The 15078-nt window shown below is 39.4% G+C and overlaps 1 protein-coding gene across 1 annotated transcript; it reads right to left on the reverse strand.

The window, feature by feature from the left end:
- Positions 1-12552: 12552 nt before the first annotated feature.
- Positions 12553-14867, reverse strand: esm1 (endothelial cell-specific molecule 1). The gene is made up of 3 exons (XM_030065515.1): positions 14209-14867; positions 13467-13610; positions 12553-13225 (listed from the first exon to the last, which is right to left on the reverse strand). The coding sequence occupies exons 1-3, from the start codon at positions 14666-14668 to the stop codon at positions 13131-13133; spliced, it is 699 nt and encodes a 232-aa protein (XP_029921375.1). The 5' UTR covers positions 14669-14867; the 3' UTR covers positions 12553-13130.
- Between the last annotated feature and the right edge of the window lie 211 nt (positions 14868-15078).

The raw sequence follows: 15078 nt of genomic DNA on the forward strand, positions 1-15078 counted from the left end.
ACACTGTCATGCCTTCAAATGGCCACAGGGGGTCACATAGGCTAACCACGAGTATGTGAACGTGCAAGGGAGGGGGGATGGGGTGTGTGGTGGGGGCCTTTCCAGGTCCATGAGTGGGCTTTGCATCTAATAAAAATACAGACATCTTACACCATCTTCCAATCCCTGTCACATACCAGCTGCATGTCCTGAGACCAGGTCCTGGAATAACTATGAGCTGCTGACAGGGGAGGAAATTTCCAGTCTATGTGGGGGCTGAAATAATAAAATGAATTAGTTTCTCAGAATCCAGTAAACACGATCAGAATTGGTTTATTTGTTTATAAGCATAGTTAACAATAACCCAATAACCACAGAATGGGAGTAAGGCAGAGACTGTGTTACTGCATAGAAGTACGAAGAAGGGGTGGTTGAGTCGGTGGTGGTGGAGTCTTAATATGATGGTGTTGAATATGAAACCTGGAAGCAAATGCAAGGGCGACACAGGGGGTCGGTGATACCACATATTACAACACGATCGAATGAGCAATCAAAGATACAGCCAACAATACAGTCATGTGCTCAAAACTAACTCACTGCTGTGTTTCCTCTATGCAGACTTTATGGCCAGATATTCAGTTCGGAGTTTTTAGCAATGAAACTGACACTCTCATCCACAATAACCTACAATGAGGCAGCACATAGCTGTTGAGGGACATTGCAGGGATGATATCTTTGAAGTCAAACCATCTAGGCAGTCCTGCCACCAAGGCTGCAAGCTGAAACTTGTTGGTCTATCAATAAAGTTGTTGTTTATGCTGCAAGTGTTGCTGGGGCGTTGATCTCTGTGCATCTTGGTGGAAGGTGAGGGTATGCCACAAAACCTTATTCTGCTTCTATAATCCTGCCACCATTCCAGGATAATGTGTTCCACAGTGGTCAGTATAAGACTTGCACATTAAGTAAGAATAAGTAAGAATCATAATATTAATATGAATGAAAATTGCACATGCAAATAAGAATTGTACATGTAAATTAATATACAGCACAGGATATTTTGAATATGACTGCAATAACTAATCAGTAAAAACATTATAGACATTGCTAACACTACTTGTCTACAGCTACAGCACATACAAAACCACTGCTCAGATTTTCAGTGTTGCACATGTAGTGCAGTGTCATTGCTGTGTGATGATATATGTCCATGTGTTATAGCTCCAGCTCCCTTTTTGTTTGTTATCCCCCTATTGCATGGATGTCATTATCAAATGAAGAAGTGTGCACTTACAAATAAGCAAATTTGCTCTTGACTCGTAAGTCTTATTTTATATTTGCAACCAGGTACTGTGTGGATATGCATATCCAACATGACCCAATAATTCCTCCCAATAATAGCAGGTGAGTTTACTGGTTTTATGAAATATAACATTATATTAAAAGAAATGTTGAGAACAAACAACAGTACACTCTGGGCCATCTGTCCAAAGCCATCCTTCAACATGCTTTATTATATTTGTAGGACGTGGAATGATAAACATGAAAACACTGTGACCTTGTGTCGTAAGAAGTGGCCATCTGTAAACAAACTGGGACTTGAGCTACTCCCACCAGGAAGTCTCAGGGACCTCGTCTGATGGCAGATAACTCATCAGAAGAATAGGACAGCTGAATGTTCAGGGGGGAGGCCCCAGGGAGTTGAGATGTTCTCCGTGGTTCTGCAGTTCTCATGGCCTTCAAGCCAGAGGTTGAAGAGAGTTTGTGTCTCTGGAACACATTAGGAAAATCTCTGGATCGTCTGACTGACTTTGCTGCTGGGCTGGTTTGACAGTAGCACTCTCTAAGAACTGACTGCTGTGTGGTTGTTTCCATCATTGCTTTGTTACTAGATGGTTTTTCATATGTTTGGGCAATATGGACAAAAGAAATACCTGAATACCTTGATATTTTCGCAAAGCACCTCTATGAGCTCTAATGAAAGTCACTCACTCACTCACAGGATCACTATTAGCTATAGGCATGTTTTAAGTCATTTTTACCCATATAGTGGTATTTGCTGCTCCATGCTAGTGTAATACATCCACCAACTTTGATCCATTAAATCCTGCGTACTGCTCAAAAATGAATTAATGTGATTTTATGCGGTGACACAAAGCTGCAAAATTGTTTTGAATGATGCACAACAGCACATGTTTGTTTTGATTTCACCTTCAGAACTACACCATAGCACTGCCACTTTTATCATAAAATTATTTTTTGCTGTGACAGCTGTACACATACCACACGAATACACACATAAGCACACAGTCCTGGAATAGGGAGGGCTTGTGGCTGCCAGCCTCATGTCTTGGTTTTGCCAATTCCCCATGCTGTGTTTCATTAGTTGCTTCATTTCTCCACATTAACTTCCTCTTTGCCCTTGGAAGAGGAAGTGGAGGGCAAATGGATGTAGGAGGAGCGGAGGATTTAAATGGAAACCACCCACCCTTGTACACTTCAAGTCCACACTGTCATGGACTGTTGGACAGTTGTAGACTTAGCACTTTGTTGTAATCAGAAATATTCTCAGTATATCTCAGTGAGGCAGGGGTGTGTTCTCCAGATTACCATATGCTAGCATTTGATAATTTGGCCTAGATTTTTTATTTTATTTTAAAGTTTTTCCATTTCATCAATATGATTCTTAGTACTATTTTTGTTGCAGGTTTGTTTTCATTTATGTTGACGAAACATTGCATTTTCCATGCATTTACAGCTAAAGAATTTGGTAACTTCAGACCAATGTCTGAATGACCAGTTTATGTAACATTGTTCAGCGTCATCCATCAGGTATACCTTATCAATGAGATTTTCATATGACACTATTAGCTGTCATTGTAGTGAACCCACACAGGCTTATATGCATACATACTACAGATACTGTACATACATATACAGACCCACAAATATATTTGTCAGAAAGGTTGATTATTCAAAAGCGTGTCAGATGGCAACTGACAAATTTCAGACTGTCTCATGATGTCATCAATGTGAAGGAATATTTTCTGTAGCTGTTGGTCACATTTAGGCCTCTTTTAGCTGCCCTGATAAGGCATACCATCTCCAGGCTACTAAGGCCATAAATCTGCGACATGCCGGAGAAGACCAGACAGATTGACGCCTTTCACGGACACAGAGCTATTGACTGGAAGCATAATTAGGTAAGGATATTTCCATTAAATAAGGCATGTCAGTGAGCGGCCCTCAGAATTGGTGTGGTACTACACAGTGTTTGTACTTGTACAGCTCATACTGTCCTCTAATCAACTGAGCATCAGTAAAGCCCTCTTTGTTGAAGACATCCTGAGATCTCCTTCACTCTGAGAGTTGACCTTGATCCTTTCCATCCTAATCAAAAGCTTGATGGAACATAGAGAAGACCTATGGCTGGGAACCTGACCTGGAGAATCTCTTTTTTTTTTTTTTTTTGTTTTTTGTTTTTTTGTAGTATCTGCTGGTTTCACAGAATGTGAAAAACAGTCATGGAAGTTTTTGCTTGGTCCATTGGCCACTTCAAAATAAAACGTTATTTGTGGTTAGTTGCTACAGTGACAGTAAAATGTGTCACACTTTCTTGAGAACTAGGAAGATGTGTTCTGTCTGCTTGCTGAAGTATTGAATAAAAGTCAGCAGTGACCACCAACGGGAATGAGGAAGTTAGCCTGGTGCAACAGCCACTGTTCTTTGCAATGGCAGAGATTTAGAGAAAAGAATTGTAATGGGAAAGCCTGTTCTACACTGTCCACTCTATGGTTCGTTCACAGCACATCTGATAGCGTAGCATCCTAGACATTTGTTGTCCCAAAGGCAAGCATTTTCCATGTTGTCCAGAATTGGCACTGGATTTAGTGATAATGAGGAAGCACAACTTTTATTTCCCTAAGCCTTGTGATTTGGTTGCAGCAGGCAAAGGCTTTGCTACACCAGCACAGAATAAGGCACTTACTAATGATGGTCTAATCAGAATAAAGCCACCTGCAGGCCCTGCTTGCGATGGCTACTTTGATAGCAAGCTGTTTCATTCAGTGCAGCTCCAAGCTATCTGTGATAATAGTGTCAAGTTTTTAACACTTTAACCTACTGCTCAAGATTGGTGCACGATGCCAGAGTGCTCAAAATCAGCCGTCTATTCACAGATCACATGCACCACATGTATTACATGCACCCTTCTGTAGATTACTGCATTGTAGGAGATCGCAACCACACCTGCATTTTGCAGCTCATCTGCATCCAGCAGCGTCCAGCAGTGCTACAATTTGTATCATTCCAACATTCGCTCCATCCATAGAAGGTGGCGTAGCGTTTTCTTCAAGGACCTGGAGGCTGACCCTACATTTGTCCCTGCCATTATCTGCTGTGCTGCACTCTGCAACATCTGCTTGGGAGCTGGGGACATTAAGGAGCATGTGCAGGAGGAAGGGAGGGACGATGTGGACCAAGCCCCTCTTGCTGTTTCAGTAAATGGTGCAGCAATGAGAAACACACTGGCAGGCAACATCTCTGCTCCAGTCTGCCAGCTGCTGGACCAGGACTATTTATACGCCAAGTTAAAAAAAAAAAAAAAAAAAAAAAGTGGATTAAGCTGTATGTACTGCATATGCATGTGTTCAGATGTTGAAATGTATTTTTTTTTCAACTGAAGACTTTGAGGATGCGAGGAGAAACCAATAGCCTTGGCCCAACTACCTACTGTATGAAAATTAAAGCTTTTAAAGCAATTAAAGCTTGATTTTACACAATTGCAGCCTCACCCTATTTTTTTCCTGTGAGCATTTCATATTTCTTTTTTTTTTTTTTTTTTCAAAATATTTAATTTGAAAAACAAATATGGCAAGGAAAATTTTCAAAAATATAATGTACTTAAAACACCGGGAGAATGTGTAATTCACAATGATGTAAAACAATTAGGAAATGCATGGAAGGTAGGTGGTAGAACAAAAGGGTTGCACACTGTGAATTAGTAATGCAGTTCTTGAACCTGTTCCTTATGCTTGCCCCATCTTTTATCTGATTTGGTGCCTGGCCATGGCCCTTCCCTTCATTGCTGTAAACATGTCACTGTCTGTCTCATCTTGGATCCTGACATAACATTGCAGCAAAGAAACAGAGAGGACACATCAACCCCTCCTGCTCACAGATGTTTTCCAAGGTTAATACAAACAGACAGATACAGACATACAGAAACAGACATACACATGTGCATGCATGCAGATTTCATGAACTAAGTTTCCAATTTTCACACAGTTCCAGTATTATAAATGTTTTCAGAATTTTCCTTGTTGTTTGGTCGTTCTCTTGATAGTCCTGCGATGTCTAAGCCTTTACCACGAAGTTTTCAAACTTTTCTGAGACAATCAGGACTGTCAGCTGATGAATATAATCATCATCATAACCATCATCTCTAAAATCTCAAGCAAGGGTTTAAAAGAAATATCTTCAGTGGCCTTTAACCATTCTGGTATCACATACTTGAACTGGTGACACCTTTCTGACACCTGTCACAATTAAATCAACAGCATGATTGAGTCTAACCATATACGGGTCCTAGTATATGCTAAGCACTGTGTTTTACAGCAGACCTGGGTATGCACTAGGTTCTAGGCAGCAAACTGAAGCAGGATGCAGTGAAGAGCGATTGGTCAGAAAATTTGTTGGAATTAAGTGGGGTCATGTTAACTTCATGCTAGTTTTCAGGCAACATGCTGCGCATGAGACGCCTCAGGGACTGCCAACAGCAGCTACCATAATGTCAGCCTCTGGCTATCTACAACTGTAATGTTAAACTAAGTTATTACTTTTCCGTTTGCAAAAGCAGTCCAACTTAACTTTACCTTTCAGAATGCATTTGGACCAGGTAAGTCACAAAAGTTGGAGATAGCTCCTTGTTGTTCTTCTGTTTTATCTTCATTTAGGAAAAAAATTCACATATGCAAATTAGTTGTTAGTGGTTTTCTGTGAGACTCATTGAATGGTAGTGTATCATCCTGTTAAACTTCAGTTAAGGCCTTCATGTCAATGCTCACTTTTGATTACAGCATGTAGTAATATCAAATCCCATGTACTGCTAAATGCTGTTAAACTTTATTATTATTCAGACTCCCTTCTCATAATATGACTGTCCATTGGGGTGTCATTACATTTATGATGATGGATGAAACTCAAGGTTTCCCCTTAACCAGGCTGTATAGAATTATGTCATATTATTTAAAATGTTCAAATTAATAAGCTGTTTTTTTTTTATAGACATGAGAACAGTCTCCATGTACCAGCTGACTTCTGTCCAAATATCATGGCTGGAAAATTGCCCTGTGTTACTGAGAGCTTTATTACTTTTTATTATTACCAAGGGCCTCAAAATAATTCAAGCACTGTAGTTCCTTTGACATTCATGAGGTGGTGTTTTCCCCCAAACAAAGCTCAGAAATTATAACGAATGCTATAAAAGATGTTGTCTCAGAAAAATAGTAGATCAAACATCTGACATACAAACCAAATATTTCTGTACAAGTGTTGTCTCCAAACTTACCATTTCCTTTTTTTCCTGTATCTTGTCTTGTCTATCTATTCATTTGTTTCTCTGTGGAAGAAAGTAGACAACTAATTCCTCCTGCACAGGTCCGTATTAACATGATGACAGTGCTGGAATTAACTGTGTTTTTTTTTCATATTCTATTGGATCCAATGATCCAAATTCCCCTCAGGGATCTATAAAGTCCATTTTGATTTGTAGATAGGTAGTCAACATTATCTTTGTGCTCTTTTCTATGCTGGAGTCCTATTGAATCATTTTTCTTGGTGCATTATTGCTCTCTGGTGGTGGCATTTAAAACCTGTGAACTTGTAGAACAGACTTGAGAAATATTACCTCTACCTTTTTGTAGAGTTGAAAACACACTAAACACACCAGCTGATGCAATACGTTCTTTAATTCCAAGGGTTTGCTGTTAAAAATGTATGACATGCAGTTGCTTATGATTATGATACCTTGGATATTAGACAAATTTTTATTATACTTAGCACAAATAGACAGACATATAGCCCAAATCAGAAAATTAGTAATATGCCTCATATTGCCTTTTTTTCAGAAGATCTACACAAATGAAATCTTAAATAAATGGAAATAAACTCCTTATATGAATAGTATATACACTACAGTACCACTGACTAGCCACCAGAGGTCCTTAAGTCACGTCAAAGAAGCAAAAGAAATCACAGAAGACAGCTTGAAAAAAACTGTGGATGCACTTCAGTAATCTTTAATGATGGAAAAAACTACTAGAGGACTTATGACTACATCATCTACATATAGGTTTTTTTTTTTATCATTTTAATGTGAAAACCTTTCAAGCGTAACGCATTTTATCTGTAAGAGATTAAAACTAGTCTTTAAACAGTTGTAATGGTGAAGCAAACATACTCGGCTCCACTATTGATGATAAAATGTAGTTACAAATATCAATATCAATATCAAGCTATCAACACAGCTTATGGACCATCATGGTAAAGACCAAACTGTTGCCTCAACAGCTTCTTCCCAGATGTTGTCACCCTAACTTGACCTCTGAAGTTCAATGAATAGACTATGATTTTTTAATTTATGATTATTATTAGTATTAGTAGAGTAGCAGTAGTACTACTACTAGTAGTAGCCGTAGTAGTAGTATTGGTTTATTTGTTTTTTCAAGGATATCTGGACCACCAGGTTTTACACACTGCAACTTTGTTAACAACAGCAGTGAAAGCTCTGTAGCAGCCATGATGTAGTTTCTTGATGGTGATTATATTTCAGATGTACTCTGTAGATCTTCCTCATGGTATACTTAATCAGTGTAACAATGAACTGCATTTGCCCCCGTGGCTTTCATACACCCATGAGTTCCACTAATAAACTGAATGATGGACACATAAGCACTATGCAGAGTAATATGTATAATTTATTATTAATTGCTTGTGTGTGTTGTTTTTGTGTAATTCATGTCTTTCTAAATTGTTTTTATTGCTACTCTATACCAAGGCACATTTCTGTAGATTTGTTATTCCGGGATTGTCAGTTTATCCTTATTTATTGAACATTTTACTTCAGTTTAGGTCATCTGATGAATATTAATTTTTACGGTAACTAAAATCAAGATGACAACTTAATCCTTCACTTACATTAATTCATGCAAATTCATTTCCATTTTACTATTCACTTAGTGTCTTGATTTTGGCTAAAGCACTAAAGCAATGATTAAGTCAGAAAAGTTCAGTAATTACCCTCTGTGTCATTTTCCAGCTCCTTGCACAGTATCTCTATCCTTGTCAAAGACGGACGGAAGATGGATATCTCCTTAATCGAATATTAGAGTCAGATTAATCATAATTTAACTCAAGGAGAACAACATGGTGCACTGTCTGGTTATCATTGTCCCACAGATTTGTTCTGTTGTTGGCTCTGTATTTTCTCTGATAATATTATGGATATAATATGTCTGGGTAGTGGGGTGTGGTTCTAAAAGGATAACATTTATGCTCACTATTTTCTGGCACAGGAAGGGTAAAAAGGAGAAACTCACAGTGAGCCCAGAGATAGATGCTCAAATAAGCCCAAACTAAACGGCACCATTCAAATTATAAGAAAACACACTAATAATAAGTAATATAATTCCAAAAATAGCAATCCTCCATTATTATGCATAATTTAGACACATTTATTGACTGGCTAGTAATTTCTGCGGTGTCCTCCATGACTCCACACACACATCCCCTTTTCTCCCCCTCACATAGATCCGTCAAGGGGTCACCACCCTGTCAGGTCAATGAGGTCAAGGCTCCAGCCTCAAGTTTCACTCCTGCTGGTTTGCTGTAAGATATTTTTGAAAAACAAAAATAGGTGAAAACCCATGGCTGAGGGAGCCAAAGAAATAATTAATCACTCCGGGTCTCATTAGCGGTTGAATTAAACCAAGTACTCTGACGGGCTGCCTGACAAAGGGCTACTTATCACATAAGCGCTGTCATAGAAAGGTTCCCACACACACGACACACAGGGCACACAAAAGTCTAATCAGTATTAATTTTTAATTTTCTTCAGGTCTCAATATAGATATCCGATACCATTGTTATCCTGCTCAAGGCCCAGACATTTACCTCACTGTGTGTGTGTTGCCTGCAATAATCCAACAGTCATTCCAGAGCTAATAAACAAGCCGCTGCAGCTCAGCCCAACTGTAAATACCAGAATGTCTATTTGCAGTAAATCAGTGTTATTTACTACTTTGTTCACGCACCTTTGTTTCTGCAGCGGCAGGCAGTGACGTGCTCGGGGAGTCAGATAAAGGGTATTTCTCACCAACTCTTTCCTGTTATTTTCCAGGGGCCTTTGTTTGGTTGCGAGGCCTCGGCCTGTCGGTTCTCAGGGGAACGAGAGGGACATTCAAGCCGCGGCACTTATCAACACCCCTGTCCTCGTGTGCAGAGAGCTGTCCTATTTTTCCTACCTGTCTGTCTCACTGTGTGTCAGGTGTCTTTATATCAGATCCAAGTTTGACCTGCACATTTTCCGATCACGCTAAGATGCAAAGATCAAGACAGCCTTGAACTTTGCTGTGTATATAGTGTTGCACCAAAATGCTCACATTTCAGTTTGGATTTGGGATCCTTGCCTCCAACAGAATGATCTTACATTCTTAACGTCATGCATTCATGTAATGTATGAAACTGCTAACAGATTTTATTTGGCCTCCTTTACTGCCATAAGTACTAGTCAATGAAATCAGTGAGATTAAGTTAAAAAATGGGTGACTCATCTTCATGGGACAATATTTGGTCTGGCATATTTGGCTGTACATTAATATTTAGAGTTATCTGTGACATGTTGTTTGTTGGTTGTGTGCAAACTTTTTTTGTTTATGTTGTGGTGTTGGAGTTGTATTTCAAGGAAAGAATTTAGATAAAGTGTGAAGGAAATGAGCTTTCTTTGTGTATCTTCTGACCAGGAGACAGGTCTTCCACTTGCTTGTCACTTAAAAAAAAAAAAAAAAAAAAAAAAAAATCCTGCCTTTTAAATTCCTGTTCTGGGCAGACACAACAACAACAGGAACTAGGGCCATTTTCACAGGTGTCAGGAAGCACAGGAAATAAACAAGCTGAATACTGGAAAACATTTGTGTACCAGTAAGAGTCAGAGGTGAGGCTAATAAGAGCTATTTTTAGCCACCGCTGACATATTTTGTAGCTGTGACCAGGAATTTTTGATATAATTTGGCTTTCCTGTGGTGGATGTTTTGTACTTTACTATGGCTCGGCTTGTGGTATTGCAGTTTTTTTTTTTTTTTTTTTTTTTTTTTCCTGTGGCGGTTGTGAGAGAGAGGAAAGAACATCTTCTTCTAAAATAAGGATCACTTTACATACAACATTTAAGAAGTCTAAGCTGTACAGATATTTAAAAAAGTACTTAAAGTAAAATAAAGTACTTTCTGTGGAAGTCTTTTTCAAAGTCAAAGTACAATCAGTTGTAGCAGCACAAAGACAACTATATTAAGTTAAGCAATGTCTTGTATTTGTTGTTAAAAGACAAAAACAATTCACAGTGTGCATTAGGAGCACAAATGTTACAGTAATATTTTAATGGAATTTATGTTTTGACGTTTTGGGAAAACCTTACCAAACGGTATGCAAATAGTCAGACATATTCAGGTTTTAGTTGTTTATAAATGGGTAAACAGTTCTTGGTGGTGCACTCACTGTACATGGAGGTGTTTTTGAGCAATACATTCCTGGAATATCCCATAAACCCAAATAAAGACATTGCAGATTAAACAATGAGTGCCAAGTACCAAGGTGTCGAATCTACTGTTTTGTTGCTGTGTTTAGGAAAAAAATGTAATCTGCACAAATTTCCGTTCAAAAGAGCAAGTGTTTTTGCATAATTTGCTCTGTATTTCAGTAATCAGTGGCTCCAGGTAATGCCTCAGATCTACAGCTTCTGTTGTAAAAAATAATGCATGAGTTAAAACGTCTGAAAGGCTTCTTCCTTCCATTCCCACTGTTGTTATGTAAAAATGAAGACAGAACCCAGGAAGCAGCTCCATCCTCTCCCACAGTCAGCTAATCACTCACAAAGCATCATGGGACACCACTCACTTGCCAGAGATGGGCTTCCGGTCCGCCGTGCAGCGGATAGGATTCATATCTTGTTCTTAAACTTAATTTCTCGGCAGGGAAATTGATAGAAGAGATGAGATCATGCCATAATATGAATGGTGCTTTATTACTTGAAAGGATATGATGAGAACACTTGATGCTGCAAGAACTTTGGTGGCATGTTAAAAGAAAGTGCAACAGACTGGTCTTGTGACTGAAAAGCCTAATCTGCCTTTTGACAGATCAGGCTTTGACAGATTTTTCACTCATATTTTAAAACAGGAGTTCTTTCAGCTGTCTGGCTATTACTGGTAAAATGATTTTTCCCAAAGACATATTTCCTCCGTGAATATATTTGCCAGGTATGCAAACCAAAAAAACGTGATGTCTGACAATGTAAAAAATCAGTGCTTTCTGTAACACTCATCTAATTATCAGCTTATTATTTATAACCCTGGAAAGGGCTTGTGACCGCAGCAATGCAACCCATTGTATCAACATTTCTATCCCTGTGCTTTGAATCACTAACTCCACTTTGCTTCCATGTAATGATGTCTCTCTGACTTATACAAAACATGTGCAACTATCCCTAATGTGCCTAAACGAAATGGGCACTATATCCTTTCCAAGGCACTCAGAGGCTCAGGGCTTGAAAGTAATGCTATCAAACAACATTAGTGGAGAGCCTAGTGAGGGTAAAGAAGATGCATCTTAGTGTCTCCTGACAGAGAACAGAGGGTTTCTCCACTTCAAATGTACAGATGTCAGGTCCTGCATACCAGGACCAAACGTCTGCAAGAGACAACAGCAAATATTTTACATCCCTCACAAAGAAATGAGGGTCTTTTTCCACCTCCTGCAACAAAATGCCTCATTTGCCTCCAATCTGCTGCTGAGTCTGTCAGCATCCTCTCCTCATTTTCTTCTTAGAAGCAAGGCTCACCTGGCTTTCCTAAACTCTATCTTAAAGTATATTCTGATGCTTTAGGTATGATTAACTTGTGCATGAAAAATTAAATCAAACAGGTGCAAGTGAGCAGCCAAAGCACTTTGCAAATAACAAACCTTTAATGGGTATAATCCCAGCAAAAAAACAGTTGACTTTAAAGCACTTGGGATGGGATTACACCGATGCTGATCGTTTGCAGAGTATTTTGGTTACTCATTTTGGTTACTTTGGCTACAACACTCATCTGTTTGAAAGTGGAATGCCTTGCCACTCCACATTTTTCCTCATTGTGAAAATAAATCCCCAGCTACCTAGTTTGTAATTACTGGCAAGTGCCTGCAGGTAATAAAACCAGTCAGTTTTTTTTCTTGCTGTTTAGATAATATGTTTCAAACAAGCAGGTAGACAAAAAAATGCAATGGCTCAAACCACAACAGTCAGAGTTGTTCTTTCATGTATAACTTTGGTTTAATTATGACAGCATCCTTTACATTGGCTGGTGTAATATACAAGACATTTTCCTTGTCAGCATTTCAGATATATAAATAAAAGACCATTAAAGAGAACAAACAGTATGACGACTTAGTGCAATGAAATAATTTTAACATGTGAAAAAATACTGTTTTGTCCTGTTTGCAAACCATACAACACTGTGTTTTCTTGTGACATGTCTTTCAAACTGGTAGGTTATTTCCTCAACAATATCGTATAAAGGCACATAAAATGAGAGAATCAAGTCTTCATTGCTAGCAAACATGGGAAACACCTGAAGATGAAACAATAAATTTAATTATCTTACTCTATAAAATGTGAATCTGAAGCGCATTCGCCTTTGATTTGATGAACTGCAGTCTGAATATTTCATCAGAACAAAGTGGTGGGTATAAAATAAAGACCAAATGAGGGAGGAAAAAAATGACTTCAAAATGTTGTAAAAAAGTTTTTGTTTTTTTAACATAATAAAATATATCCTTCAATCATTTATAAGTTAATATTATGCTGTATTTACACTAAATAGATTCAGTCTTGTTGGCACTTGTCAGCGAGGATTGAGCCACTTAGGAGCAGTGGATCTGTCTGTGTGCTGGTCTGTGTGCTGGTTGTTGCTGACTTCTCCTGAGCCCACCTCGCCCCCTGAAAATCCAAATGAAAAAGTTAAGGAGACAGAATAGTCATCAGTCATTTCATACAGGTGTTTGATCTCATGTCCAGATTAACTAGGGTGATATATCTGCCTTTTTATGGCTACAGAAGAGCAGTTACTGAGAAATTCACTTTAAGACATTCAAGTCAAGTGAGAACATCTTGAAAGCTGTATGAGCAAAGCTTATTATATATATATATATATATATATAAAAAGTCTCAAGTTAATTACCTGCTTGTGGCTGAGTCTTGAGCTTGCTGGCAATTTTGGCAAAGAATTTGAGGGTAAGACAAGCCCCGGTCTCCCTGTCACAGATGCCTCCTTTGCAGTTGCAGGTCTTTCGGCACTCAATCCCATAGGTCCCATACATACAGTCTGTGAGGAGACAATAGGCTACCATTACTATGGGACTATAGGCTACGCTGTTTCACAGAACAAGCGGGGTAGATAAAATAAGATGTCAGGGTTTGGTGTACCAGACTGGAGCTGATATAGGCTCCTATTTTGGAGTGAAAAATTCTGTCCACAGTTCACATTATCACTGACAAAGTGAAATAGGCCAATGTAAAAAGAAAAAAAAGAAGAAAAAAAGGAGCAGCACTTGGCCAGCTGCAGCAGCAGGATTGATGTCTCATAGGCTTGTGGGCTACTCTAAGCACCACACAATGTAATTTTAACAAACAGACCAGGTCATATTTTAAAGAATTTCCCAAATCTGCACATGGCGCAGGCCTGTAACCACTGGATAGTGTCATAATGTCACAGTGCCAATTCAATGGACTGCTACACATATGGGCTATAAAACAGAAAATTAACATAAATTAATTTTGCTTTTGATGCAGCAGACCTTCACTGTGGTCAAATCGTTGCAAAAAGCCTACTGAGCATGCAGACAGAGCATAACAGGCGACAGTTGTGTGATTTATTTCATGTAGCCTACAGCAGGTGCGTCAGTGGGTAGCCTGTACAGTACCTTTGCAAATGCCGTATTCGTCTCCATAATCGTCCTCATCCTTGTAGAACTCACAGAATAATCCTGGTCCGCACTTCACCCCGTGCATCCCGGATACCGTGCGGTAGCAGTGCTCCCCTCTGCCGGCTGCACAGACCTGGCAACAGCCGCAGTCATCCAGGACGGTCCGTCTGCAGCGTTGTGTCCCGCCACACAGATCCACGTTACATCTCTCGGGGCAGTTTACTGCGTACTTCACATTGGCGCCCCACGCTTCAACATCTCCCACTATAAATGAGGACAAGACTGTGAGCAGAAGGAAAGACATCGCGGATGCGGGGAGCCGGAGAGCGTCTGTCCACAGGGCTGCTGCCTTTCGGTCAGTCTCGGGAAGGGATTTTCTCCGGGACAGAGATGGACCCCCTCTGGGCGGCTTGAGCGGAGTGACCTGTGGTTCATCAGGTTGTATGGTTATCAGCATTGAACAACTTTGTTTTGCACATGGTTTGCCCTCGTCAATTTCCTCAATCCGGTGTTGTCGTCCTTTTGCCAGCCAGCCCCCTTTTTTAGAAATCCGGCGTGGAAGTGGGATTAACTCTGAACCGCCATCCAGGAATTGAAATTCGCGTGACCTGATGTCATAAGTTATGTTTGGTTTGTTTTTGTGTGAGTGCTATAGGGAGCCCCCCATACCTCCAAGTCACTCTCTAGACTAGTCTGTAAATGGACAGTAACATAGTAGCTGACACACAAAATCTTTATAATTAATAGGACATGAAATAATATGGCCCAACAGGCATATTATAGTGGAGCAGCCCACCTGGCACTACAGAGGAGACTAAAACTAGTTCATTTAAGTGATGCAAATTGAACTATATGATAAGGTTTTAT

Source organism: Myripristis murdjan, chromosome 12 (genome assembly GCF_902150065.1).
Source record: "Myripristis murdjan chromosome 12, fMyrMur1.1, whole genome shotgun sequence".
Lineage (NCBI taxonomy): Eukaryota > Metazoa > Chordata > Actinopteri > Holocentriformes > Holocentridae > Myripristis > Myripristis murdjan.

Coding starts and splice junctions, on each gene's coding strand:
- esm1 (XM_030065515.1), bottom strand. CDS start 14,668: ATGCTGATAACCATACAACCTGATGAACCACAGGTCACTCCGCTCAAG. Junction 13,611..14,208: donor CGAATACGGCATTTGCAAAG/GTACTGTACAGG, acceptor GTCTCCTCACAG/ACTGTATGTATGGGACCTAT. Junction 13,226..13,466: donor CAAGACTCAGCCACAAGCAG/GTAATTAACTTG, acceptor TTGGATTTTCAG/GGGGCGAGGTGGGCTCAGGA.